Source organism: Salvelinus fontinalis, chromosome 9 (genome assembly GCF_029448725.1).
Source record: "Salvelinus fontinalis isolate EN_2023a chromosome 9, ASM2944872v1, whole genome shotgun sequence".
NCBI classification, from domain to species: domain Eukaryota; kingdom Metazoa; phylum Chordata; class Actinopteri; order Salmoniformes; family Salmonidae; genus Salvelinus; species Salvelinus fontinalis.
Window position 1 is genome coordinate 10811120 of NC_074673.1, and position 26500 is coordinate 10837619.

Consider the following 26500-nt stretch of genomic DNA (forward strand, 5'->3'; position numbering starts at 1 on the left):
ACCCTTTTCAAGAAAAGCATGATGAAAGTTTGAGATATTCATATTCATATTTATATGTATTTATTCATATTTAAATTCATATTCATATTATGTTGAATAAATTAATGTGAAAATGTGTATTTCAGAATCTAGATATACTCCATATTTGAGAAAATACTGTAAGGCATATAATGACACCATGATGTTGTCTGTATCATGTACGTTCACAGATCATAGGGTCTTACAGGAGACATGTTCAGGTCTAAGATGGGTCTAAAATGGCACCTTTCATGATGATTTAAAAAAAAAAATACATTGTAAAAATACAAGAACATTCAGTTCCGTTTCTATGTGAGAATTACCAGAACAATGTGAGATACCAAAGATATTATTCGGGCTATGCTGGCATGGCCCATTCGTAGTGTTTTTACCAAGCATTTGTAACCAAGCACTTACAGAACAACACATTCCAAATCCTATTGGAATGTGATTGAGAATTAAGACATGTTCTGATATTATGAAATGTTATTCCCTCTTGGGAATAACTTTAGGACTTTCATTGGGAAAACAACATATTGCATTCATATTGAATTGGCATTTGGAATTACTCTTTCCATCAACATTCCCTTAATTGCTCAGAATTAATCTAAAACCATTGGTGTGGTCGTTAGTAGTCTAAATATAGAAGAACCAGTCCATTGAAAGCAACATGATAATGACCCTATACTAGAACCTGTGTAATGTACTGTCTATGAGGAATTACAAAGCATCATGACTTCAAACCAGCCTAACATCTAACATCTAAATGACTGTAGGCTACAGGGGAAATGTGGATGGGGGGAATCTCTACGGACCACCTCTTCTCTTCTCTGGCACACAGATTGTTAGATAGCAACCTGACAAGCACCCACCTCTGCTTTCCTCTCCAAGGAATAGCTTTAACATTTTAAACCTGAACCTCCGTGTTATAACACCAGCCACTCAATCAATCAAACACAACGAAAAGAAAGAGCAGCTTGTGGTAGATCAATCTCAAAGAGGTAAAATAGTGACGAACCATCTTGTTTGAGCACCACAAACCCTGAGTGATGGATCCATAAAGATAGAATGATAGAACAACACTTATGTCACCACATTGATCAGTGATGCAGTAGATTATACAACGATGCAACAGTGATAATTGATCACATGACAAGGATACTGAAGAAACAGCACTGATGAGTCTACATTTTCAGTAACAATCATGAAAAAAACAACCACCAATGTATAGATATACGCCATATAAAGAGGCTACCTCCCTACCCATGGGTCTTCCATCGAGGAACCGACCAGATCTGAGATCCCGAAAGCCAATTATCACATGGATCTGGGAACCATGGCAACCACGACTGGATTTATATGGGACACGGATTTACATAGTTGACTGTAGAAGAAGGCAGATGCTGTAGGTTTATGTGTCATGACTGCAGCCATGATGTTGAACTATAAAATACAAATTCTGTTACACTCTTAGAAAAAAAGGGTTCCCAAAGGGTCCTTCGGCTGTTTCCATGGGAGAATCCTTTATGGTTCCAGGTAGAACCCTTTTTGGTTCCAGGTAGACCCGTTTCAGGTTCCATGTAGAAGCCTCTGAGGAAAGGGTTCTACATTGAACCCAAAAGGGTTCTACCTGGAACCAAAAAGGGTTCTTCAAAGGTTTCTCCTATGGGGACAGCCGAAGAACCCTTTTAGGTTCTAGATAGTACCTTTTTCTTTCTAAGCGTGTATAAACCAATGTAATGAGGTTAGCTGTCACAAAGACCTTCACTCTCAGACTGAAGCTAATCAGCCCGACTATGACTCAAGGGGCAAATGCAAAAAGACAATTAAATAATGAAATAATTGGTTTGCAGCACCCTTTATATTTACGGAAGAATGTGGTCACAAAACATGAAGGAAGAAGTGATAACAGAGGACGGAGAAAAGGGACTGTTGGGGGTTGTAAATGCATGACAAAGGAGTTATGTGTCAGTGTCTATTTGGAGAGGAAGAGACAGAAATCCCCTGACACTTGTACCGTAAGATTGCAAGATTGTAAGACTGCTGGCACTAGCATTAAGTTGACTGTATGCCAGAAGGAGAGTACATAATGTCACAGACTTGGACCCTTGGCCTAAGGACACAGGAAAAAACAGATTCCATCAGATACAAAGTGGCATCTATAGAAAGATGAGAGAGAAGATTGTAATCTGCATCCCATGCACCTTAGAGCCTACTGTAATGTACAGTCGTGGCCAAAAGTTTTGAGAATGACACAAATATTAATTTTCACAAAGTCTGCTGCCTCAGTTTGTATGATGGCAATTTGCATATACTCCAGAATGTTATGAAGAGTGATCAGATTAATTGCAATTAATTGCAAAGTCCCTATTTGCCATGCAAATGAACTGAATCCCCCCAAAACATGTCCACTGCATTTCAGCCCTGCCACAAAAGGACCAGCTGACATCATGTCAGTGATTCTCTCATTAACACAAGTGTGAGTGTTGACGAGGACAAGGCTGGAGATTACTCTGTCATGCTGATTGAGTTTGAATAACAGACTGGAAGCTTCAAAAGGAGGGTGGTGCTTGGAATCATTGTTCTTCCTCTGTCAACCATGGTTACCTGCAAGGAAACACATACCGTCATCATTGCTTTGCACAAAAAGGGCTTCACGGGCAAGGATATTGCTGCCAGTAAGAATGGACCTAAATCAACCATTTATCAGATCATCAAGAACTTCAAGGAGAGCGGTTCAATTGTTGTGAAGAAGGCTTCAGGGCGCCCAAGAAAGTCCAGCAAGCGCCAGGACCATCTCCTAAAGTTGATTCAACTGCGGGATCGGGGCACCACCAGTACAGAGCTTGCTCAGGAATGGCAGCAGGCAGGTGTGAGTGCATCTGCACACACAGTGAGGCGAAGACTTTTGGAGGATGGCCTGGTGTCAAGAAGGGCAGCAAAGAAGCCACTTCTCTCCAGGAAAAACATCAGGGACAGACTGATATTCTGCAAAAGGTACAGGGATTGGACTGCTGAGGACTGTGGTAAAGTCATTGTCTCTGATGAATCCCCTTTCCGATTGTTTGGGGCATCCGGAAAAAAGCTTGTCTGTAGGAGACAAGGTGAGCGCTACCATCAGTCCTGTGTCATGCCAACAGTAAAGCATCCTGAGACCATTCATGTGTGGAGTAGCTTCTCAGCCAAGGGAGTGGGCTCACTCACAATTTTGCCTAAGAACACAGCCATGAAGAAAGAATGGTACCAAGGCAAAAGTGATAACTAAGTGGCTCGGGGAACAAAACATCGATATTTTGGGTCCATGGCTAGGAAACTCCCCAGACCTTAATCCCATTGAGAACCTTTGATCAATCCCCAAGAGGCGGGTGGACAAACAAAAACCCACAAATTCTGACAAACTCCAAGCATTGATTATGCAAGAATGGGCTGCCATCAGTCAGGATGTGGCCCAGAAGTTAATTGACAGCATGCCAGGGCAGATTGCAGAGATCTTGAAAAAGAAGAGTCAACACAGCAAATATTGACTCTTTGCATCAACTTCATGTAATTGTCAATAAAAGCCTTTGACACGTATTAAATGCTTGTAATTATACTCCAGCATTCCATAGTAACATCTGACAAAAATATCTATAGACACTGAAGCAGCAAACTTTGTGGAAATTAATATTGGTGTCATTCTCAAAACTTTTGGCCATGACTGTACTGCACTGTACTGTACTGTACTGTACTGTACTGTACTGTACTGTACTGTACTGTACTGTACTGTACTGTACTGTACTGTACTGTATACCAGAGAACATAGGAGAGTGACAGAGAACAGTGCAGCAGACAGACAGATGACATAGCACAGCTGATCAATCCATGCCTATTGAAATCATAGTGGTCACCAAAAGTATGCTTCTATCTTAGTGAATGCATTCTATATGTATGCTGCTATCTTAGTGAATGCATTCTATATGTATGCTGTTATCTTAGTGAATGCATTCTATATGTATGCTGCTATCTTAGTGAATGCATTCTATATGTATGCTGCTATCTTAGTGAATGCATTCTATATGTATGCTGCTATCTTAGTGAATGCATATACAGCACTATAGACAGTATTTTACTATATGTGTAGGGTAGAATTGCCACTCATAAACAGTATGCAGTGTGTGTGTGTGTGTGTGTGTGTGTGTGTGTGTGTGTGTGTGTGTGTGTGTGTGTGTGTGTGTGTGTGTGTGTGTGTGTGTGTGTGTGTGTGTGTGTGTGTGTGTGTGTGTGTGTGTGTGTGTGTGTGTGTGTGCATGACGTGTGTGTGTGTGAGTGTGTGTTCTCATCCCAGTCCCACTATGTAGGCCAGCTCCATTGTGAACTGTGGCTAAGTGTGGATTGGAGCAGAACTGACTGTCTTTAGAGGAGAGAGGAAGCACAGAGCAGGTCCATCCACCGGGAAACACAATAGCCCATTCAGAGTGGAAGCTCTTTGGTCTACAACGTACATCATTTATAAAGCAAGTGAATTGCGCATGCCTTAACTCACATTCAATACAACACATTTGCCAACAACCCTTTCCTAGACTGGTAACCTGCTATGCTCAATGGTTTACCAGTCTTAACATTTCCTATTATGCAATAGTTTTTTCTGGTAAATAAACACAGTTTATACTACACAGAAACAAAGAAATGTTGAGTTCAGTAACTTACCGATATCAGTCTCTTTATGGTTCTTGATTAATTCTGCCAATTCAAAGTTTCCTGCGATGATGGCCACCTGGAACAGAATGGTAGATTTATAGTGAGGTGGTGGATATGGTAGATATGGTATTCATTATAGCAAATTCCTGACTACCAGCTCTGATGGCCACAACATGCAGTGGCTCAGTTAAATTTGTCAGAAAATAACTTAATTCCCATTGTAAAATGACTCACTTTCATGAAATGCAACTTGAAATCCTTATAGGTACTAATAATAACACAATAAACAGAAGCCTGGTAAAGGTTGTAGTGTAGTGGGTGGAGGGCAGCAGAGCCACAGTCACAGTGGATGAGTCAACACATATCCAGCCAGTAGACCCTGCCAACTGATGCCACCTTTAGCCACTTTTACATAAGGCAGGTCAGTGCGGAGTCATATACTGTATATAGAGAGTTTGGCCAATGTGGTTTCTGTCTGAACGTTCCGATAGCGCCACTTCCTCCTCCATAGCCGTTGCTAAGTGATAATTGAAGCTTCCGTGTTGTGCTGTTTATTTCTGATCGGTTTCTTTTTTACTTATGAAGATGTCCAGTGAAAGAAGATATACAATTTGTTGACACCACAAAACTGTAAAGATTTGAATGCACATTATTCCAAATTATAATTAATAAAAACTTCTGTAAAATTCCCTGCTCTGTTTTTCTTGTTTACAGTGGGTCAATTCAGAGGGAACTGTCGGAGGCACTGTTGTATTGTTACATCGCTCTGTTAACATGGTGTCCGTTTTAAAATCTGACCGAAATGCTCTCTATATACTGCTCTGGGTCAGTGGAATAGGAGACGCAATGTGAGGCTCAGGTTGCATCAAGGAAAGGTAGAGTCATAGAGACAGAATAAGTTTTATCTCAATGGGTACGGTATAGTCACTGAAAACTGTATGACTAGACTAACTCTCTCATGGAAATCCTGCATAAACTCAACCCTCCATCTCTATCCCAAATATGAAATTGGTTTCATGTGGAAAAACAAATACATTACCTGAAAATATGGAGCAATTTTCAATTACACCACTGAAATAAGTTAAATGAATTAACCTATTATTGTAATACAGTAATAAAGGTACAGAAGCTATTGGATTGGAGTAGTAGTGTTGCAGTATAATGCATGCTAGAGTGGAGAATGAGGCTGTGCACTGAAAACATGACTCCTACTTCCCATCATCGTCTCCTCCCAGAAACAACATTCTGCTACACTGAAAAGCTGAAACGCTCTGCTCTGCTGTCTGTTTACCTTGTAAAAAACCATATGGGGAGGTAGGCTAAGTTATGATGTTACAGTATAGCCATGAGGATAACCTCTCTTAACCCTGCACAGTTCAACACAGCACACACTCTGTTCCTCTGCTGTCTGTTCACCTAGTCCCAAACCATATGTAAGTAAGTTATGATGGCTAGGCAGAGAGAAGGGGAGAGAGAAAGAGACGGACAGCGAAACTAGGGGACTGAGAAACAAAGAGCAGAGAGATAGTGAGAGCGAGAGAGAGAGAAAGAGGGAGAGAGAAAGAGGGAGAAAGAAAGAGGGAGAGAGCAAGAGAGAGAGATAAAGAGAGAGCGAGAAAGTATTCTTATGATTTGTTGACTTCAAAAAAGCTTTTGACTCAATTTGGCTTGAGGGTTTGCTATACAAATTGACGAAAAGTGGTGTTGGGGGAAAAGCATACAACATTATACAATCCATGCTCACAAACAACAAGTGTGTGGTTAAAATTGGCAAAAAACACACTTATGTTTTCCACAGGGCCGTGGGATGAGACAGGGATGCAGCTTAAGCCCCACACTCTTCAACATATACAGTATATCAACGGATTGGCGAGGGCACTAGAACAGTCTGCAGCACCCGGCTTCACCCTACTAGAATCCGAAGTCAAATATCTACTGTTTGCTGATGATCTGATGCTTCTGTCCCCCCAACCAAGGACGGCCTACAGCAGCACCTGGATCTTCTGCACAGATTCTGTCAGACCTATGCCCTGACAGTAAATCTCAGTAAGACAAAATAATGGTGTCCCAAAAAAGGTCCAGTTGCCATACCACACATACAAATTCCATCAAGACACCATTTAAAAATATATTTATTTCACCTTTATTTAACCAGGTAGGCTAGTTGAGAACAAGTTCTCATTTACAACTGCGACCTGGCCAAGACAAAGCAAAGCAGTGCGCCAAAAACAACACAGAGTTACACGTGTAATGAACAAGCATACAGTAAATAACACAATAGAAAAAATCTATATACAGTGTGTGCAAATGTAGTAAGATTAGGGAGGTAAGGCAATAAATAGGCCATAGTGGCAAAATAATTACAATTAGCAGTAACACTGGAGTGATAGATGTGCAGATGATGATGTGCAATTAGAGGTACTGGGGTGCAAAAAAGCAAAAATAAAAACAATATGGGGATGAGGTGGTTGGGTGGGCTATTTACATATGGGATGTGTACAGGTGCAATGTTCGGTAAGCTGCTCTGACAGCTGATGCTTAAATTTAGTGAGGGAGATATAAGTCTCCAGCTTCAGTGATTTTTGCAATTCGTTCCAGTCATTGGCAGCAGAGAACTGGAAGGAAAGGTGGCCAAAGTAGGAGTTGGCTTTGGGGATGACCAGTGAAATATACCTGCTGGAGCGCGTAATACGGGTGGGTGTTGCTATGGTGACCAGTAAACTGAGATAAGGAGGGGCTTTACCTTACAAAGACTTATAGATGACCTGGAGCCAGTGGGTTTGGCGACAAATATGAAGCGAGGGCCAGCCAACGAGAGCATATAGGTCGCAGTGGTGGGTAGTATATGGGGCTTTGGTGACAAAACGGATGGTACTGTGATAGACTACATCCAGTTTGCTGAGTAGAGTGTTGGAGGCTATTTTGTGAATGACATCGCCGAAGTCGAGGATCGGTAGGATGATCAGTTTTACGAGGATATGTTGAGCAGCATTAGTGAAGGTGGCTTTGTTGCGATATATCATTTTGGATTGGAGATGCTTAATGTGAGTCTGGAAAGAGAGTTTACAGTCTAACCAAACACCTAGGTATTTGTACTTGTCCACATATTCTTAAGTCAGAACCGTCCAGAGTAGTGATGCTAGTCGGGCGGGCGGGTGCGATCAGTTGAAGAGCATGCATTTAGTTTTACTTCCATTTAAGAGCAGTTGGAGGCCACAGAAAGAGTGATATATGGCATTGAAGCTCGTCTGGAGGTTTGTTGCCCTAGAGCACACCAAAAACTATACATACCTCGGGCCGAAACATCAGCGCCACAGGTAACAAGCTAAATCCAAGATGGTGTAGCAGTTAGACGTCTTTGTCCTCCATCTTGTTGTGTCCCATGTATATATATTTTTATAACTTTTTCTTCGCATATCTTTTTATATTTTTATAAACCTCAACATCAAAATACTCTCCTGTAACCCACCTCACCCATTGTGGTGTGGATCTGTTTTTTTCTAAAGTATTTTTATTTACCTCGAATTCAGAATCTGCTATCTGAGTGACTACTCCTGGCTAACGTCGGTCCCGAAGCAAGCACCAATTAGCCTGGAGCTAGCCCATGCTAGGTCCTTTCTCCCGGGTAGCTAAAGAGGCCCATCAGCCACTCCTGGGCTACAATACCCGGACCCCTTCTACTGCCGGTATGGGGCACGGAACCTCGCCGATCCTTCACAACTGGACTACGACGTAATCTGCTCGAGGGGGTACTCAACTTGCAGCTACACGCGACGTCCCTGAATGCCCATCTGCTAGCCGCGGCCCGCTACCTGCTAGCCGCGGCCCGCTAGCTGTCTAGAGCATATTGGACTGTTAGCTGTATAGATCCATCGGCCAATTTCTTGGGCCACTATACCTATTTTGCCAATTACACTTGGACCCCTGTGCTACCCGGAACCCTACTAATCCATCACGACTGGTCTATCGACGTCACCGCACGCGGAAGCTAAAACAGACTTTCCTCCATCGAGACGTCCCTCTAAGGCACTTCTGCTAGCTTGCTAGCCCCGGCCTGCTAGCTGTCTGAATCGCCGTGTCTCCAGCAAGCCCAACCACTCACTGGACCCCTATTGATCACCCGGCTACGCATGCCTCTCCCTAATATCAATATGCCTTGTCCATTACTGTCCTGGTTAGTGATTGTCTTATTTCACTGTAGAGCCTCTAGCAATGCTCAATATGCCTTAACCTAACATTTAGTTCCACCTCCCACATATGCGGTGATATCACCTGGTATAAACATCTCTAGAGAAAATATCTCTCTCATCATTACTCAATGCCTAGGTTTACCTCAAATGTACTCACATCCTACCATACCTCTGTCTGTACATTATGCCTTGAATCTATTCTATCGCACCCAGAAACCTGCTCCTTTTACTCTCTGCTCCAAACGCACTAGTCGACCAGTCCTGATTGCCTTTAGCTATACCCTTATCCTACTCCTCCTTTGTTCCTCTGGTGATGTAGAGGTTAATCCAGGCCCTGCAGTGCCTAGCTCCAATCCTACTCCCCAGGTGCTCTCATTTGTTGACTTCTGTCATCGTAAAAGCCTTGGTTTCATGCATGTTAGAAGCCTCCTCCCTAAGTTTGTTTTATTCACTGCTTTAGCACACTCTGCCAACCCGGATGTCCTAGACGTGTCTGAATCCTGGCTTAGGAAGACCACCAAAAACCCTGAATTTCCATCCCTAACTACAACATTTTCCGACAAGATCGAACTGCCAAAGGGGGAGGAGTTGCAATCTACTGCAGAGATAGCCTGCAGAGTTCTGTCTTACTATCCAGGTCTGTACCCAAACAATTTGAGCTTCTACTTTTAAAAATCCACCTTTCCAGAAACAAGTCTCTCACCATTGCCGCTTGCTATAGACCACCCTCTGCCCCCAACTGTGCCCTGGACACCATATGTGAATTGATTGCCCCCCATCTATCTTCAGAGCTCGTGCTGCTAGGTGACCTAAACTGTGACATGCTTAACACCCTGGCCATCCTACAATCTAAGCTTGATGACCTCAATCTCACACAAATTATCAATGAACCCACCAGGTACAACCCCAAATCCGTAAACACGGGCACCCTCATAAATATCATCCTAACCAACTTGCCCTCCAAATATACCTCTGCTGTTTTCAACCAAGATCTCAGTGATCACTGCCTCATTGCATGCATCCATAATGGGTCTGCGGTCAAACGACCACCCCTCATCACTGTCAAACGCTCCCTAAAATACTTCAGCAAGCAGGCCTTTCTAATCAAACTGGCCCGGGTATCCTGGAAGAATATTGACCTCATCCCGTCAGTAGAGGATGCCTGGTTATTCTTTAAAAGTGCCTTCCCCACCATCTTAAATAAGCATGACCCATTCAAAAAATGTAGAACCAGGAACAGATGTAGCCCTTGGATCTCTCCAGACCTGACTTCCCTTGACCAGCACAAAAGCATCCTGTGGCGTTCTGCATTAGCATCGAATAGCCCCCCTTATATGCAACTTTTCAGGGAAGTTAGGAACCAATATACACAGGCAATTAGGAAAGCTAAGGCTTGCTCTTTCAAGCAGAAATTTGCATCCTGTAGCACAAACTCAAAAACGTTCTGGGACACTGTTAAGTCCATGGAGAATAAGAGCACCTCCTCCCAACTGCCCACTGCACTAAGGCTAGGAAACACTGTCACCACCGATAAATCCACTATAATTGAGAATTTCAATTAGGATTTTTCTACGGCTGGCCATGATTTCCACCTGGCTACCCCTACCCCGATCAACAGCCCTCCACCCCCCACAGCAACTCGCCCAAGCCTCCCCCACTTCTCCTTATAAGGGTTTAGGGCCCAGATTGCAGTTCATATGGCTTCCACTAGATGTCAACAGTCTTCAGACATGGTTTCAGGCTTGTTTTCTGAAAAACGATGAAGAATAAGACCTTTTGGTAAGTGGTCTATGGAATCATGCAGTACTGGTTTGCGTGCGTGACTGTTTGTGCGCTCTTCGTTCTTTTTCCTTTCTATTGAATATGCTATTGTCTGGTTGAAAAATTATCGATTATTTAGATAATTGACAACCTGAGGATTAAATATAAACATCGTTTGACATGTTTAGACAAACTTTACCGGTACTTTTAGGATGTATTCGTCTGCATGTTTTGACCGCCTTTGAGCCAGTGGATTACTGAACAAAACGCGTCAACAAAACGGAGTATTTGGGATTTAAAGAGGGACTTTATCGAACAAAACAACCATTTATTTTGTAACATTTATTGTTTAACCCAGATACCAACGTCAAATACCTAATTACTCATCATAAAACATTTCTGAAAAATACATAGTGTACAGCAAATGAAAGACAGGCATCTTGTGATTCCAGCCAATATTTCCGATTTATTAAGTGTTTTACAGCGAAAACACAATATAGCGTTATATTAGCTTACCACAATAGCCAGAAACACAAGCCATTTCCCAGTAGCAAAAGTTAGCGATCGTAACAAACAAGCAAAATATATATAATTTTTGACTAACCTTGATATACTTCATCAGATGACAGTCCTATAACATCAGGTTATACATACACTTATGTTTTGTTCGAAAATGTGCATATTTAGAGCTGAAATCAGTGGTTATACATTGTGCTAACGTGGCTACTTTTTCCCACAACGTCCGGATATTTTTCTGACACTTTTTCTGACACACATATTCTGACCAAATAGCTATTCATAAACATAACTAAAAAATACATGTTTTATAGGAAATGATAGATCCATTAGTTCCTAGTGAAATCGGCGTGTTAGAATTCTAAAAATAACTTTACGACATACAGCATTACGACATACAGCTTCGGTATAGCTAGAGAGTATCCAAAAGCTGGGCGCCAATGACTAGTTCACATGTATGACAGATATATGAAATAGCATCATAAAATGTTTCCTACTTTTGCTGATCTTCCATCAGAATGTTGGACAAGGGGTCATTTGTCGGGAACAATCGTTGGTTGGATTTAGAACGGCCTTTTTCCCTCTCGATTTAGCAAGCACACTTGCAAAGTGGCACGAATCTCTCCATGTCAACAAACGGAAGGGAACGGAACACGGCAAAACTCCCGAAAAAATTTCAATAATCTGATTAAACTATATTGAAAAAACATACTTTACGATGATATGGTCACATGTATCAAATAAAATCAAAGCCGGAGATAGTAGTCGCCTATAACGAAAGCTTTTCATAAGGCAATCCCCGGTTCCTTCTCGCGCCTTCCTGAAAACAAGAAATGGGTGACACGTCATTCCAAGAGCTTTTATTCCACTTCAGACCAAGATAAACACTCCATTTCTTCTCTCACCGCCTCTTGACATCCAGCGGAAGGTGTATGACGTGCATGTATACTAATACGTATCATGCCCATTTATAGGCAGGACCTAGAACAGAGCCTCAATTTCAGACTTTCCACTTCCTGGTCAGGAAGTTTGTGCCAAATGAGTTCTGTTTTACTCACAGATATAATTCAAACGGTTTTAGAAACTAGAGAGTGTTTTCTATCCAATAGTAATAATAATATGCATATTGTACGAGCAAGAATTGAGTACGAGGCCGTTTAAAATGGGCACCTTTTATCTGGCTACTCAATACTTCCCCTGCAGCCCAAACAGGTTAAAGAAGTACCCTAATCTAACTGCCTGTAGCTCAGGCGAAGAAGCAAGGATATGCATATTCTTGGTATCATTTGAAAGGAAACACTCTGAATTTTGTGGAAATGTGAATCGAATGTAGGAGAATATAACACAATAGATCTGGTAGAAGAAAATACAAGAAAATAAACCTTCGTTTTCTGTTTTTTTATTGTTGCTGCATCATCTTTCAAATGACCAAGAACAGCCAAACATACAGATAGGATGCTATGGATGATTTGAATGAAGAACATAAGATGGCAAAAATAGCTGAGCAAAGTTTCAGACAGATAACTTCAAAAATGAGCGAGCTACATGACATTGAGCATGAAGTCACCCAGGTGTCCCACACAAATGTACCCAAATGTACCCAAGTGGCCGAATTGGTACAGTGATACATTTGAAGGAAATAACTATATACAAAATACATAAATGCTATTCTAACACCCCCCCCCCCCCCCAAAAAAAAATATATATATGAAAAAAATATAAAAATAATAAAAAATAATAATAAACAAACAAATAACAAGGGTAACTATTTACACATTTTTTATTTACAATATTGTGAAGGCCCTCAGTCCTCTACACAATATTGTGCTGCTGGTGCCATGGACCATAGCAGTCTCTTTCTGCTGTAAAGCAGAGGCTTACTGAACAGGTGGTGCATGTGATGGGGCATTTCCTGTGACAAAGGGCACAACGACGTCTCCCTACTGTGCCCTTTTTGCCCTGAGGCACATTCATGCCTGCAGAGATGAATCTGGGCAGGTGAACACCACTGTTTGGAGCAGAAGGGACAGAAGGTGCTGCAATGGACTTGCTGTAGCTAGCAAGCTCCTGGGTGAGCAGCTCCCTGAAGGCTAGCTGTGAGATGGGGGGCTGTCCACAGCTCTTGGCCATTTCCTTCTGGATGATGAAGGAATTCACCACAGCAATGTCAATGAAATGATAGAAAAATGTCTTGTACCATTTCATGGTCTTGTGGAGAACATTGGAGTATCCTATCAGCGCATCTGACAGGTCCACACCTCCCATCCTCTTGTTGTAGTCCTTCACAGCAGCTGGAATGGGGACATTCTTTGTGGTCCATGCCTTGGCACCGTCCTTCACACGCCTGACGACGTGATCTACACTGAAGGACTTGTGGATACTGGAGCACATGACCACCTCTCTGGTATCCATCCACTTCACAAACAGCAGGCCATCTTCACGGATCCATCGTATGGTACCCCGCTCAGCCCGCTTAGGCATGTCATTCATCTTTGTCTTTGGAAATCCCACCCTGTTGGTACGAATGGTGACACAAGCTCACACATCCCGCTTCCTCAGCTCTGTAAACAGGGTAGGGCTTGTGTAGAAGTTGTCCACAAACAGTTTGTAGCCCTTCCCCAGCAGTTGAAAATCCAATAACTCCATAACGGAATCATAACTCAGTTCATTACCGGTAGCAAAACTGTTTTTCCCCTCATAAACTAAAAAGTAAACTAAATAAACTAAAAACACAGAATCAGCCAAAACAAACAGTTTGTAACTTTATTGTTATTTCTGACTTTCGTGACGCTAATGCTTGGTTGGAAAATGCTAGTAAGAAAATCGCATGTTTGCTTTTGCAGTAAAGCCTTTTTGAAATCTGACACAGCGGCTGGATTAATCAGACGTTCATCTTTTAAATGATGTAATATACATGTATTTACAAGAATGTCTAATACAACGAATGGTGTATTTAGAATGTTAGCTCTCTGCAGTTTCACCGGATGTTGGCCTGGTGGGACATTAGCGTCTCACCTACCCTAGAGAAGTTAACACGCTAACAGTAGCTGGCTGGCTCATTAGCTAACGTTACGTGACGTGTGTGATCTTACACGTTGTTAACCTAGCTAGGTTCATTGTTTACCTAGCTAGCTAGCTACGTTATTTAAGCTAAAGTGTACAACACCCGTTGAATATGGCTGGTGTCAGTAAACGTTGGCAAAAAAGCGTAATGAAATTGTTGCCAGCAGAGCTGGTTAGGCTGTTTTCATGATATCCAGAGGTAAACAAATCATTGGCCAGAGTGTCAAGTGTGCCCTCTAAATGCTCCGAGAGCGAAACGAGATGGGTAGGGCTAAGGCCTAAGAGGGTGTGAACGATGCTGAATGGGTGTAGACAAAGAAAAGCTCTCCACTAGATACCAAAACATTCAAAGGCCTTTTTCTCAAAAGTGAGTTTACAAGTTTATCAACTTTCAAAGCAGAATTACTTTCCCATTGTTCCTCAAAAATGCAGTGTATACAATATCATTTTGCAGCTCTGAGTCTCTACTTTTATCCAATGTAAAAAACACAATTTCAAATTTTGCTACATAAGACCAAATCCAGGTTGTGAGTCACAAATGTTTCCCATGCCAATAAAGCCCCTTGAATTGAAATTTAATTGAAAGAGAGAGAGAGAGAGAGAGAGAGAGAGAGAGAGAGAGAGAGAGAGAGAAAGAGAGAGAGAGAGCGAGAGAGAGAGAGCGAGAGAGAGAGAGAGAGAGAGAGAGAGAGAGAGAGAGAGAGAGAGAGTAAGGTGAAGTATGATGTCTGGGTGTACTAGAAGTGAGACAGGATGTGATGTTGGGATGAAAGCGGGTCAGGAAAGAGGAGCAAGAAGTGAAGTGCTCCAATTTCCTCTGAATCAGTGTGTATATCCCAAATGGCACTCTATTCCCTCTATAGTGCACTACTTGTGACCAGGGCCCATAGTGCACTACATAGGGAATAGGGTGCCATTTAGGGCACAAACTGAGTCTCAGCACTTAATTTGCCACCATCAGTCAGCAGATGGCTGCCTAACTGGGCAAACTTAATCAGAATTTGATTGGACGAGGTGAATGCGGTTTATGGCCCCCTTCAAATGAGCTGTAATTAAAGAGTCATTGAGGCAGGAAACATCATTTTATTTGAAGTATTTTAACTGTGAAGGGATGGATGAATAATAGAGAGAATTAGAGGATGCATCAGCACTCAGCGGAAGTGTACATTATATAAACAGCATCACTCCACTGACTCCTACATGATGCAAGAGAAGACAGTTGGCTCAGCTGGGGATCAGACTAAAGCAACGGAGTTTAGACTAACTGAGGAGTTCAGATTAAAGCGAAGGAGTTTAGAGTAACTGAGGAGTTCAGACTAAAGCAGAGGAGTTTAGAGTAACTGAGGAGTTCAGACTAAAGCAGAGGAGTTTACAGTAACTGAGGAGTTCAGACTAAAGCTGAGGAGTTTAGAGTAACTGAGGAGTTCAGACTAAAGCAGAGGAGTTCACAGTAACTGAGGAGTTCAGACTAAAGCAGAAGAGTTTACAGTAACTGAGGAGTTCAGACTAAAGCAGAGGAGTTTACAGTAACTGGGGAGTTTAGATTAAAGCAGAAGAGTTTACAGTAACTGAGGAGTTCAGACTAAAGCAGAAGAGTTTACAGTAACTGAGGAGTTCAGACTAAAGCAGAGGAGTTTACAGTAACTGAGGAGTTCAGACTAAAGCAGAAGAGTTTACAGTAACTGAGGAGTTCAGACTAAAGCAGAGGAGTTTAGAGTTCAGACTCTAAGAGAGCATGAGGAGGTAAAGAGAAGATTTGGTGGAAGATGTTCAACTTTGAACCATAAACACGTCACAAAGGGAGACTCTGTCACAGAATAAAAATGATTTATGTGCTTGATAATAATGAACCTCGTGCAGTAGTTGTTATTTTGCCATGTTATTTAAATAGCAGCTGTGCAGGCCTGCTGCCAATAAAAAATGGGTCAATTATTTAATTATTTAATAGTTTAATTATTGAATTATTTGTGGGACATGGAATTATCTGCATTAAAAGATGATGGTAAGCAGGGTAGGGATGATGAATAGGAAAAGGAGAAAATATAGTAAACTACAGCTAGGAAGCTATTCAGTATCCATACCCCTTTTTTGACTTCAACCCCCTAAATGCATCACACCTACATTATGACTAATTGGTAGTTGGAGGTCTGTGGAATGCTGACACATGCATATAAACAAAAATTTAAACATTAACATTTCTCCCAGAACCATTGACTGTTTGTTCAGAGAGAGGGATGTCTTACATAAAAGCCTGCCAAATAAGGAACCATTGACTCTTAAACAGCTTTGTTTAACAACCTAAAAATACACTCATTCTGTTTGTTCCATCTTGCTTTTCCCTTTTAAAACCACACATGAACAAAACTTGACTGAAAACACACAGATGGAGACTGATCTGCTTGCCAAAATACTACTGCAAAGAAACAAAAGGAAGGGTTGCAATGTTATGAAACTTCACCACTATAAGCATCTACAGGTATCACATACTACACTACAGATTCTCTTATGTTGCTGAGAAATGCAAACCTGTAGTGTATTCAAGGTTTGAAAAGGCTTGTAAAGTTGGTAATTTCAACTTTAAAATGTCAGACTTTTTTATTTTAATTTTAATTTCACCTTTATTTAACCAGGTAGGCTAGTTGAGAACAAGTTCTCATTTGCAACTGCGACCTCGTCAAGATAAAGCATAGCAGTGTGAACAGACAACAACACAGAGTCACACATGGAGTAAACAATAATAAAGTCGATAACATGGTAGAAAAAAAAGAGAATCTATATACAATGGGTATATAGGATAGGATAAAGTAATCCTTCTAACCCCCCCCCCCCCCCCCCCCCCTTAAAAGATTTAGATGCACTATTGTAAAGTGGCGGTTCCACTGGATATAAGGTGAATGCACCAATTTGTAAGTCGCTCTGGATAAGAGCGTCTGCTAAATGACTTAAATGTAATGTAAATGTGTGCAAAAGGCATGAGGAGGTAGGCAATAAATCGAATAATTACAATTTAGCAGTGATAAATCATCAGATGATCATGTGCAAGTAGAGATACTGGTGTGCAAAAGAGCAGAAAAGTAAATAAATAAAAGCAGTATGGGGGGTGAGGTAGGTAAATTTGGTGGGCTATATACCGATGGACTATGTACAGCTGCAGCGATCGGTTAGCTGCTCGGATAGCAGATGTTTAAAGTTGTTGAGGGAGATAAAAGTCTCCAACTTCAGAGATTTTTGCAATTCGTTCCAGTCACAGGCAGCAGAGAACTGGAAGGAAAGACGTCCAAATGAGGTTTTGGCTTTAGGGATGATCAGTGAGATACACCTGCTGGAGCGCGTGCTACAGGTGGGTGTAGCCCTCGTGACCAGGGTAGAGTATTGGAAGCTATTTTGTAGATGACATCACCGAAGTCGAGGATCGGTAGGATAGTCAGTTTTACTAGGGTAAGTTTGGCGGCGTGAGTGAAGGAGGCTTTGTTGCGAAATAGAAAGCCGACTCTAGATTTGATTTTGGATTGGAGATGTTTGATATGAGTCTGGAAGGAGAGTTTGCAGTCTAGCCAGACACCTAGGTACTTATAGATGTCCACATATTCTAGGTCGGAACCGTCCAGGGTGGTGATGCTAGTCGGGCGTGCGGGTGCAGGCAGCGAACGGTTGAAAAGCATGCATTTGGTTTTACTAGCGTTTAAGAGCAGTTGGAGGCCACGGAAGGAGTGTTGTATGGCATTGAAGCTCGTTTGGAAGTTAGATAGCACAGTGTCCAAGGAAGGGCCAGAAGTATACAGAATGGTGTCGTCTGCGTAGAGGTTGCTCAGGGAATCGCCCGCAGCAAGAGCAACATCATTGATATATACAGAGAAAAGAGGGGGGGTGGCTGTTGGCCAAGGTTGGAGTCGCCAGGAGGAAGGCATGGCCAGCCATTGAGAAATGCTTGTTGAAGTTTTCGATTATCACGGATTTATCGGTTTATTTATACCTAGCCTCAGTGCAGTGGGCAGCTGGGAGGAGGTGCTCTTGTTCTCCATGGACTTTACAGTATCCCAGAACTTTTTGGAGTTAGAGCTACAGGATGCAAATTACTGTTTGAAAAAGCTGGCCTTTGCTTTCCTGACTGACTGCGTGTATTGGTTCCTGACTTCCCTGAACAGTTGCATATCGCGGGGGCTCTTCGATGCTATTGCAGTTCGCCACAGGATGTTTTTGTGCTGGTCGAGGGCAGTCAGGTCTGGAGTGAACCAAGGGCTATATCTGTTCTTAGTTCTGCATTTTTTGAACGGAGCATGCTTGTCTAATATGGTGAGGAAGTAACTTTTAAAGAATGACCAGGCATCCTCAACTGACGGGATGAGGTCAATATCCTTCCAGGGTACCCGGGCCAGGTCGATTAGAAAGGCCTGCTCGCAAAAGTGTTTTAGGGAGCGTTTGACAGTGATGAGGGGTGGTCGTTTGACCGCGGACCCGTAGCGGATACAGGCAATGAGGCAGTGATCGCTGAGATCTTGATTGAAGACAGCAGAGGTGTATTTGGAGGGCAAGTTGGTCAGGATAATGTCTATTAGGGTGCCCATGTTTACGGATTTAGGGTTGTACCTGGTGGGTTCCTTGATGATTTGTGTGAGATTGAGGGCATCTAGCTTAGATTGTAGGACTGCTGGGGTGTTAAGCATATCCCAGTTTAGGTCACCTAACAGAACAAACTCTGAAGCTAGATGGGGAGCGATCAATTCACAGATGGTGTCCAGGGCACAGCTGGAAGCTGAGGGGGGTCGGTAGCAGGTGGCAACAGTGAGAGACTTATTTCTGGAGAGATTCATTTTTAAAATTAGAAGTTCGAACTGTTTGGGCATAGACCTGGAAAGTATGACAGAACTTTGCAGGCTATCTCTGCAGTAGATTGCAACTCCTCCCCCTTTGGCAGTTCTATCTTGACGGAAAGTGTTATAGTTGGGTATGGAAATCTCAGAATTTTGGTGGCCTTCCTAAGCCAGGATTCAGACACGGCAAGGACATCAGGGTTGGCAGAGTGTGCTAAAGCGGTGAGTAAGACAAACTTAGGGAGGAGGCTTCTGATGTTGACATGCATGTGGCCAAGGCTTTTTCGATCACAGAAGTCAACAAATGAGGGTGCCTGGGGACATGTAGGGCCTCCACATCACCCGAGGAACAGAGGAGTAGTAGGATGAGGGTGCGGCTAAAGGCTATCAAAACTGGTCGCCTAGAGCGTTGGGGACAAGGAATAAAAGGAGCAGATTTATGGGCGTGGTAGAATATATTCTGGGCATAATGTGCAGACAGGGGTATGGTGGGGCACGGGTACAGCGGAGGCAAGCCCAGGCACTGGGTGATGATAAGAGAGGTTGTATCTCTGGACATGCTGGTCTCAATGGGTGAGGTCACCGCATGTGTGGGAGGTGGGACAAAGGAGGTATCAGAGGTACGGAGAGTGGAACTACGGGGTCCATTGCAAACTAAAACAATGATAACTAGCCTGAACAACAGTATACAAGGCATATTGATATTTGAGAGAGACATACAGTAAGGCATAAAGTGATTGCAGGTCTTGATTGGGAGAGCTAGCTAAAACAACAGGTGAGATAACAGCAGCTAGTCAGCTAACACAGCAACAGCAGGTAAAAATGGCGACGACTAGGCAGAGAGGGTCGGATTAACTACACACAGAGCCTGAGTTAAAACACAGAGCCGACAGATAAAACACAAATAAACAGAATGGAGTACCGTGAATTAATGGACAGTCTGGCAGGCATCAGCTATGTAGCCAAGTGATCATAGTGTCCAGGGGGCAGCCGTAGATGGAGCAGGGAAGCCGCCACTAAGCTAGCACGCGGCTTTTAAAGTTAGTAGCCCGGGGGGTGGTCTGCTCAGACGGAGGGGGTCTGCTCAGATGGAGGCCGGTTGAGGGCACAGCGGATTGGGTAGACCAGACGTGGTCGTGTCGACAGAGAATCCAAGCCGGATGGCGATGGCGAAAGAGAGGTTGTGATTGTAGAATTGTGTTTGCTAACTGGTGCTAGCTTCGTGGCAGTGGCGCTAGCTGCGCTAGCTGCAAGCTAGCTGTGAGGATCAGAAGTAGTGGCCCAGGGATTACGGCAGGAATCCGGCGTTGTTGTCGAGAGACAGTCCGATGCTGGTAAAATTGGTGAGTAATATCCTGGCTAATAACAGGGCTGGTGTCTGTGCAGAAGGTAAAAGCTGCTAGCAGCGGCTAAAAATGGCTAAATAGCTTGTAGCTGATTAGCTGGTAAGCTACTGGGGGTTCTTGAATGTTTTCCAAAGTTAAGAAATAATAGCGATTCCGTATCACATTGGGTGAGGTAGGTTACCGGAAGGATAAATTCGAATAAAAAATCGAAAAGAGATAGGATTTTTTTTTATATATACAAGAAATACGAAAAATACAAACGTACACAAGAGGACTAAACAAACACGTCTACACTGCTACGCCATCATGGATAAGACTTGATTTGCCCCTAAAGAAAAATGTACCAACCCCTACAAAAAAAATATCCATTAATTATAATCCACATAATAATTCACATTTCCTGTTGTTGCAGGGTTATTTTCCTGCCGTAGAAAACTGTCTCAAATTAAAATCCTACACATGTAGCTCCCTACTGATGTAATTCATCTGAGAAGCTTAATGAATGACCGTTATATACCATACCACTTTGAAGAACGAAGCAATGGATTGGGTATGCATTGCAAGTGGCATGCTAGTATGAAGAATGGAAAGTAGTGATCTACGTTTCACAGCAAGCCTGTACTGTGAGCAGTAAATGTTAGAGGTGTGAGTCAGTCCATACCTGGAATGGTGTCTGGCTTCTGTAGTTCTTCACTTCCTTGTTGGCACCACGAACAAGCAGTACTCTGGCACAGTGTTCCTTAGGGAGGACCAAAAGAAAAGAGAAGGGGGAACAGAGTAAGACCAGGACCTCATTTATTTCAACTCCATTGCTCTCTCTGTCTCCCTCTCTGTCAATTCAATTCAATTCAATTCAATTCAAGGGGCTTTATTGGCATGGGAAACATATGTTAACGTTGCCAAAGCAAGTGAGGTAAATATACAAAAGTGAAATAAACAATCTCTATCTCCCTCTCTGTCTCCTTTCTCTCTCTCTATCTCCCTCTCTGTCTCCTCTCTCTCTCCCTCTCTCTCTCCCTCTCTCTCTCTATCTCCCTCTCTGTCTCCTTTCTCTCTCTCTATCTCCCTCTCTGTCTCCTCTCTCTCTCTCTCTCTCTCTCTCTCGCTCTTTCTTTCTTTCTTTCTCTCTCTCTCTCTCTCTCCCTATCTCCCTCTCTGTCTCCTTTCCCTCTCTCTCTCTCTCTTTCTCTCTCTCTCGCTCGCTCGCTCTTTCGCTCGCTCTTTCTCTCTCTCTCTCTCTGCTGCGAGCTACTGTTTATTATTTCTCTGTAATTCTCTGAACCCCTTTAACGAGAGAGAAAACCAGAAAAAAATCTTGATCAAGCATTCCATTCCATCAACTGATCTAGCACCGATTCTAGAACATTCAAGAACTGAACATTCCATCAACTAATCTAAAACTGATTCCAGAACATTCTATAACTTAAGTGATTCTAGAACATTCCAGACCTGAACATTCCATTAACTATTCTAGCTCTGATTCTAGAACATTCCAGAACTGAACATTCCATCAACTAATCCAGAACATTCTAGAACTTAAGTGATTCCAGAACATTCCAGAACGTATCATTGCTGGAGCTAGAGCTCACCCTGTCCTGTGTGTCTGATGATGCCTTGTCTATGTTCCAGGTAAAGTCTGATGATGCCTTGTCTATGTTCCAGGTAAAGTCTGATGATGCCTTGTCTATGTTCCAGGTAAAGTCTGATGATGCCTTGTCTATGTTCCAGGTAAAGTCTGATGATGCCTTGTCTATGTTCCAGGTAAAGCAAGGCCTCTCCCTCAGCTCTCCAGAAAGGATCTCAGTGCAGTGAAAACATGTAGTGTGAAGCTCTGTGAGAAAATCAAGAGAGAATCAGCCTCTGGTAACTGTCTGTGGCACTGCAGCCCGCCTCAGCCTGCTGTTAGCTGGATTCAGCAGCCCACCCACGGAAACACCACTACAAACACACACACATTCACGTGCATGTGAACACACACATACAGTCGCACGGGCCCACACACACACATACAGTCAGGCACACACGCACGCACACGCCCATGCACAAACAGTGCTTGCTCATACACACATACATACACACAGTGCCCTACACACACACACACACACACACACACACACACACACACACACACACACACACACACACACACACACACACACACACACACACACACACACACACACCAATGTTCGAGCTCATCCTCCTCCTACTTGCTCTTATTAAATTCTACTGCCACTAGTCATCAGATAAATAAAATATGGCAGATATCTACAATAATAATATTACGTGTACAAGCCCCAACCCACACAAATCAGACTGATATTCAAAAAGGTTAAATCAGTGAAGTTCATCCCTCCTAGTGGCTGTCATTATAGTCATTAGATCACACTAAAGCTGTCATGCAAAAGGGCACCTAATCAGAAAGCCAGGGAAATAAACCCAGCCTGTAGGAGCAGAGCATTCGAGGGAAGAGATTACACAACAGCAAACCCAGAGAGAGGAAGTTATCTGTATCCCTCCGTCTCTCTCGCTCTCTTTTTCTCTCTCTCTCATCATCTCTCTCTCCTCCTCTCTCTCTCTCTCTCTCACACACACACACACACTCTCTCTGTCTCGCTCTCTCTTTTTCTCTCTCTCTCATCATCTCTCTCTCCTCCTCTCTCTCTCTTTCTCTCTCTCACACACACACACACTCTCTCTGTCTCGCTCTCTCTTTTTCTCTCTCTCTCCTCTCGCTCTCTCTCTCTCTCCTCCTCTCGCTATCTCTCTCTCTCTCACACACACTCTCTCCTTCTCTCTCTCTCTTTTTCTCTCTCTCTCATCATCTCTCTCTCCTCCTCTCTCTCTCACACACTCTCTCTGTCTCTCTCTCTTTTTCTCTCTCTCATCATCCCTCTTTCTCTAACTATCTATCTATCTCTCTCTTTTTCTCTCTCTCTCATCATCTCCCTCTCCCTCTCCCTCTCACTCTCTCTCTCACACACTCTCTCTGTCTCTCTCTCTTTTTCTCTCTCTCATCATCCCTCTATCTCTCTCTCTATCTATCTCTCTAGCTCTCTGTAAATAATGGCAGCAGAGCGAGCACAGCGTGTAGAAAGGCTTAATGATCTATGCCATAGCTAATGGGAGCAGTGACCCCTACAGACAACAGGAGAGATATCTCACACACACATCCCATGTTCAAACCACCATCTTAAAAATGTGTGCGTGTATAATTCTAATTATTATTTGGTGAGTGCTTGTATTTGTCCTGTTTCAAACATGTAGTGTGTATTACACCCATGTGTGAAATGGACATGTGTTTATTCTATATCCCCACTCCCCTTGACACACCCTCTGATAGTGGGGTCACAGCCAGGGTCAGCAGTTATTAACAGCGACCCAAGATCAATTAGGGTTAAGTGCCTTGTTGGCTCTGGGATTCATATGACAGTGGAAAGATTAACATTTAAACTACATAGAGCCGTCTAAATATTGATCAGTGTGGTTTTAAACTAGAATCATAGCCATTGATGTTAAGACCATATTGTCTTGTGTTCCCCCATGAGGTATTCCCCTGGGATGTACTCCCCCGGGATGTGAGCCCCCGGGATGTGTTCCCCCAGGATGTGTTCTCTCGGGATGTATTGCCCCGGGATGTGATCCCCCGGGATGTGTTCCCCCAGGATGTGTTCTCTCGGGATGTGTTCCCCCAGGAAGAGTTCCCTCAGAATGTGTCCATCTCAGATTAATTCTCATCAGTGTATCCAGTCAATCTTTACCCATGTGAAGAATCAACAGGATAATTATTAATCCTAATTGACCCCTTGCTAATAACATTATCAAGATTGGGGTCATTTACATTTCAATTCAGTCAATCGGTTTACTTCCTGAATTGACCAAATTCAAACGGAATTGACCCCAGCCCTGTTTGCTATGGGCCTAATGTACTAGTATACCAGTACAATGTACTACAATACCAATACAAGGCACTAGTATACTAATACAATGTACTAGAATACCAATACAATGTACTAGTATATCAAGACAAGGCACTAGTATACCAATACAATGTACTAGTATACCAATACAATGTACTAGTGGTATAATAAAAGCAATGTACAGTATATGTTGCAATATAAAGCCCCCCTGTACAGTAGATGGTGCAATATAAAGCCCCTCTGTATAGTAGATGGTACAATATAAAGCCCCTCTGTACAGTAGATGGTACAATATAAAGCCCCTCTGTACAGGAGATGGTACAGTATAAAGCCCCTCTGTACAGTAGATGGTGCAATATAAAGCCCCTCTGTACAGCAGATGGTACAATATATAGCCCCTCTGTACAGTAGATTGTACAATATAAAGACCCTCTGTACAGTAGATGGTACAATATAAAGCCCCTCTGTACAGTAGATGGTACAAAATAAAGCCCCTTTGTACAGTAGATGGTACAATATAAAGCCCCTTTGTACAGTTGCTGGTACAATATAAAGCCCCTCTGTACAGTAGATGGTGCAATATAAAGGCCCTCTGTACAGTAGCTGGTACAATATAAAGCCCCTCTTTACAGTAGATGTTGCAATATAAAGGCCCTCTGTAAAGTAGATGGTACAATATAAAGCCCCTCTGTACAGTAGATGGTACAATATAAAGCCCCTCTGTACAGTAAATGGTACAACATAAAGCCCCTCTGTACAGTAGATGTTGCAATATAAAGCCCCTCTGTACAGTAGATGGTACATTATAAAGCCCCTCTGTACAGTAGATGGTACAATATAAAGCCCCTCTGTAAAGTAGATGGTACAATATAAAGCCCCTCTGTACAGTAGCTGGTACAATATAAAGGCACTCTGTAAAGTAGATGGTACAATATAAAGCCCCTCTTTACAGTAGATGTTGCAATATAAAGCACCTCTGTACAGTAGATGTTGCAATATAAAGCCCCTCTGTACAGTAGATGTTGCAATATAAAGCCCCTCTGTAAAGTAGCTGGTACAATATAAAGCACCTCTGTACAGTAGATGGTACATTATAAAGCCCCTCTGTACAGTAGATGGTACAATATAAAGCCCCTCTGTAAAGTAGCTGGTACAATATAAAGCACCTCTGTACAGTAGATGGTACATTATAAAGCCCCTCTGTACAGTAGATGGTACAATATAAAGCCCCTCTGTACAGTAGATGGTACAATATAAAGCCCCTCTGTACAGTAGATGGTACAATATAAAGCCCCTCTGTACAGTAGATGGTACAATATAAAGCCCCTCTGTGCAGTAGATGTTGCAATATAAAGCCCTTCTGTACAGTAGATGCTGCAATATAAAGCCCCTCTGTACCCTCTGGTACAATATAAAGCCCCTCTGTGCAGTAGATGGTACAATATAAAGCCCCTTTGTACAGTTGCTGGTACAATATAAAGCCCCTCTGTACAGTAGATGGTGCAATATAAAGGCCCTCTGTACAGTAGCTGGTACAATATAAAGCCCCTCTGTAAAGTAGATGGTACAATATAAAGCCCCTCTGTACAGTTGATGGTACAATATAAAGCCCCTCTGTACAGTAGATGGTACAATATAAAGCCCCTCTGTACAGTAGATGGTACAATATAAAGCCCCTCTGTACAGTAGATGCTGCAATATAAAGCCCCTCTGTACCCTCTGGTACAATATAAAGCCCCTCTGTGCAGTAGATGGTTCAATATAAAGCCCCTTTGTACAGTTGCTGGTACAATATAAAGCCCCTCTGTACAGTAGATGGTGCAATATAAAGGCCCTCTGTACAGTAGCTGGTACAATATAAAGCCCCTCTTTACAGTAGATGTTGCAATATAAAGGCCCTCTGTAAAGTAGATGGTACAATATAAAGCCCCTCTGTACAGTAGATGGTACAATATAAAGCCCCTCTGTACAGTAAATGGTACAATATAAAGCCCCTCTGTACAGTAGATGTTGCAATATAAAGCCCCTCTGTACAGTAGATGGTACATTATAAAGCCCCTCTGTACAGTAGATGGTACAATATAAAGCCCCTCTGTACAGTAGATTGTACAATATAAAGCCCTTCTGTACAGTAGCTGGTACAATATAAAGCCCCTCTGTACAGTATCTGGTACAATATAAAGCCCCTCTGTACAGTA

At 42.6% G+C, this 26500-nt stretch overlaps 1 protein-coding gene across 6 annotated transcripts in view; it reads right to left on the minus strand.

Moving 5' to 3' along the window:
• Positions 1-26500, minus strand: part of LOC129862040 (SH3 and multiple ankyrin repeat domains protein 2-like) — a 203886-nt gene that overhangs the window by 118394 nt on the left and 58992 nt on the right. For all 6 annotated transcript variants that reach the window (XM_055933363.1, XM_055933362.1, XM_055933360.1 and 3 more), the window contains exons 10-11: positions 21044-21121; positions 4705-4771 (exon numbers count right to left, since the gene is read on the minus strand). In XM_055933363.1, coding sequence (XP_055789338.1) covers positions 4705-4771; positions 21044-21121 — 145 coding nt within the window. The remainder of the gene's footprint in view (positions 1-4704; positions 4772-21043; positions 21122-26500) is intronic.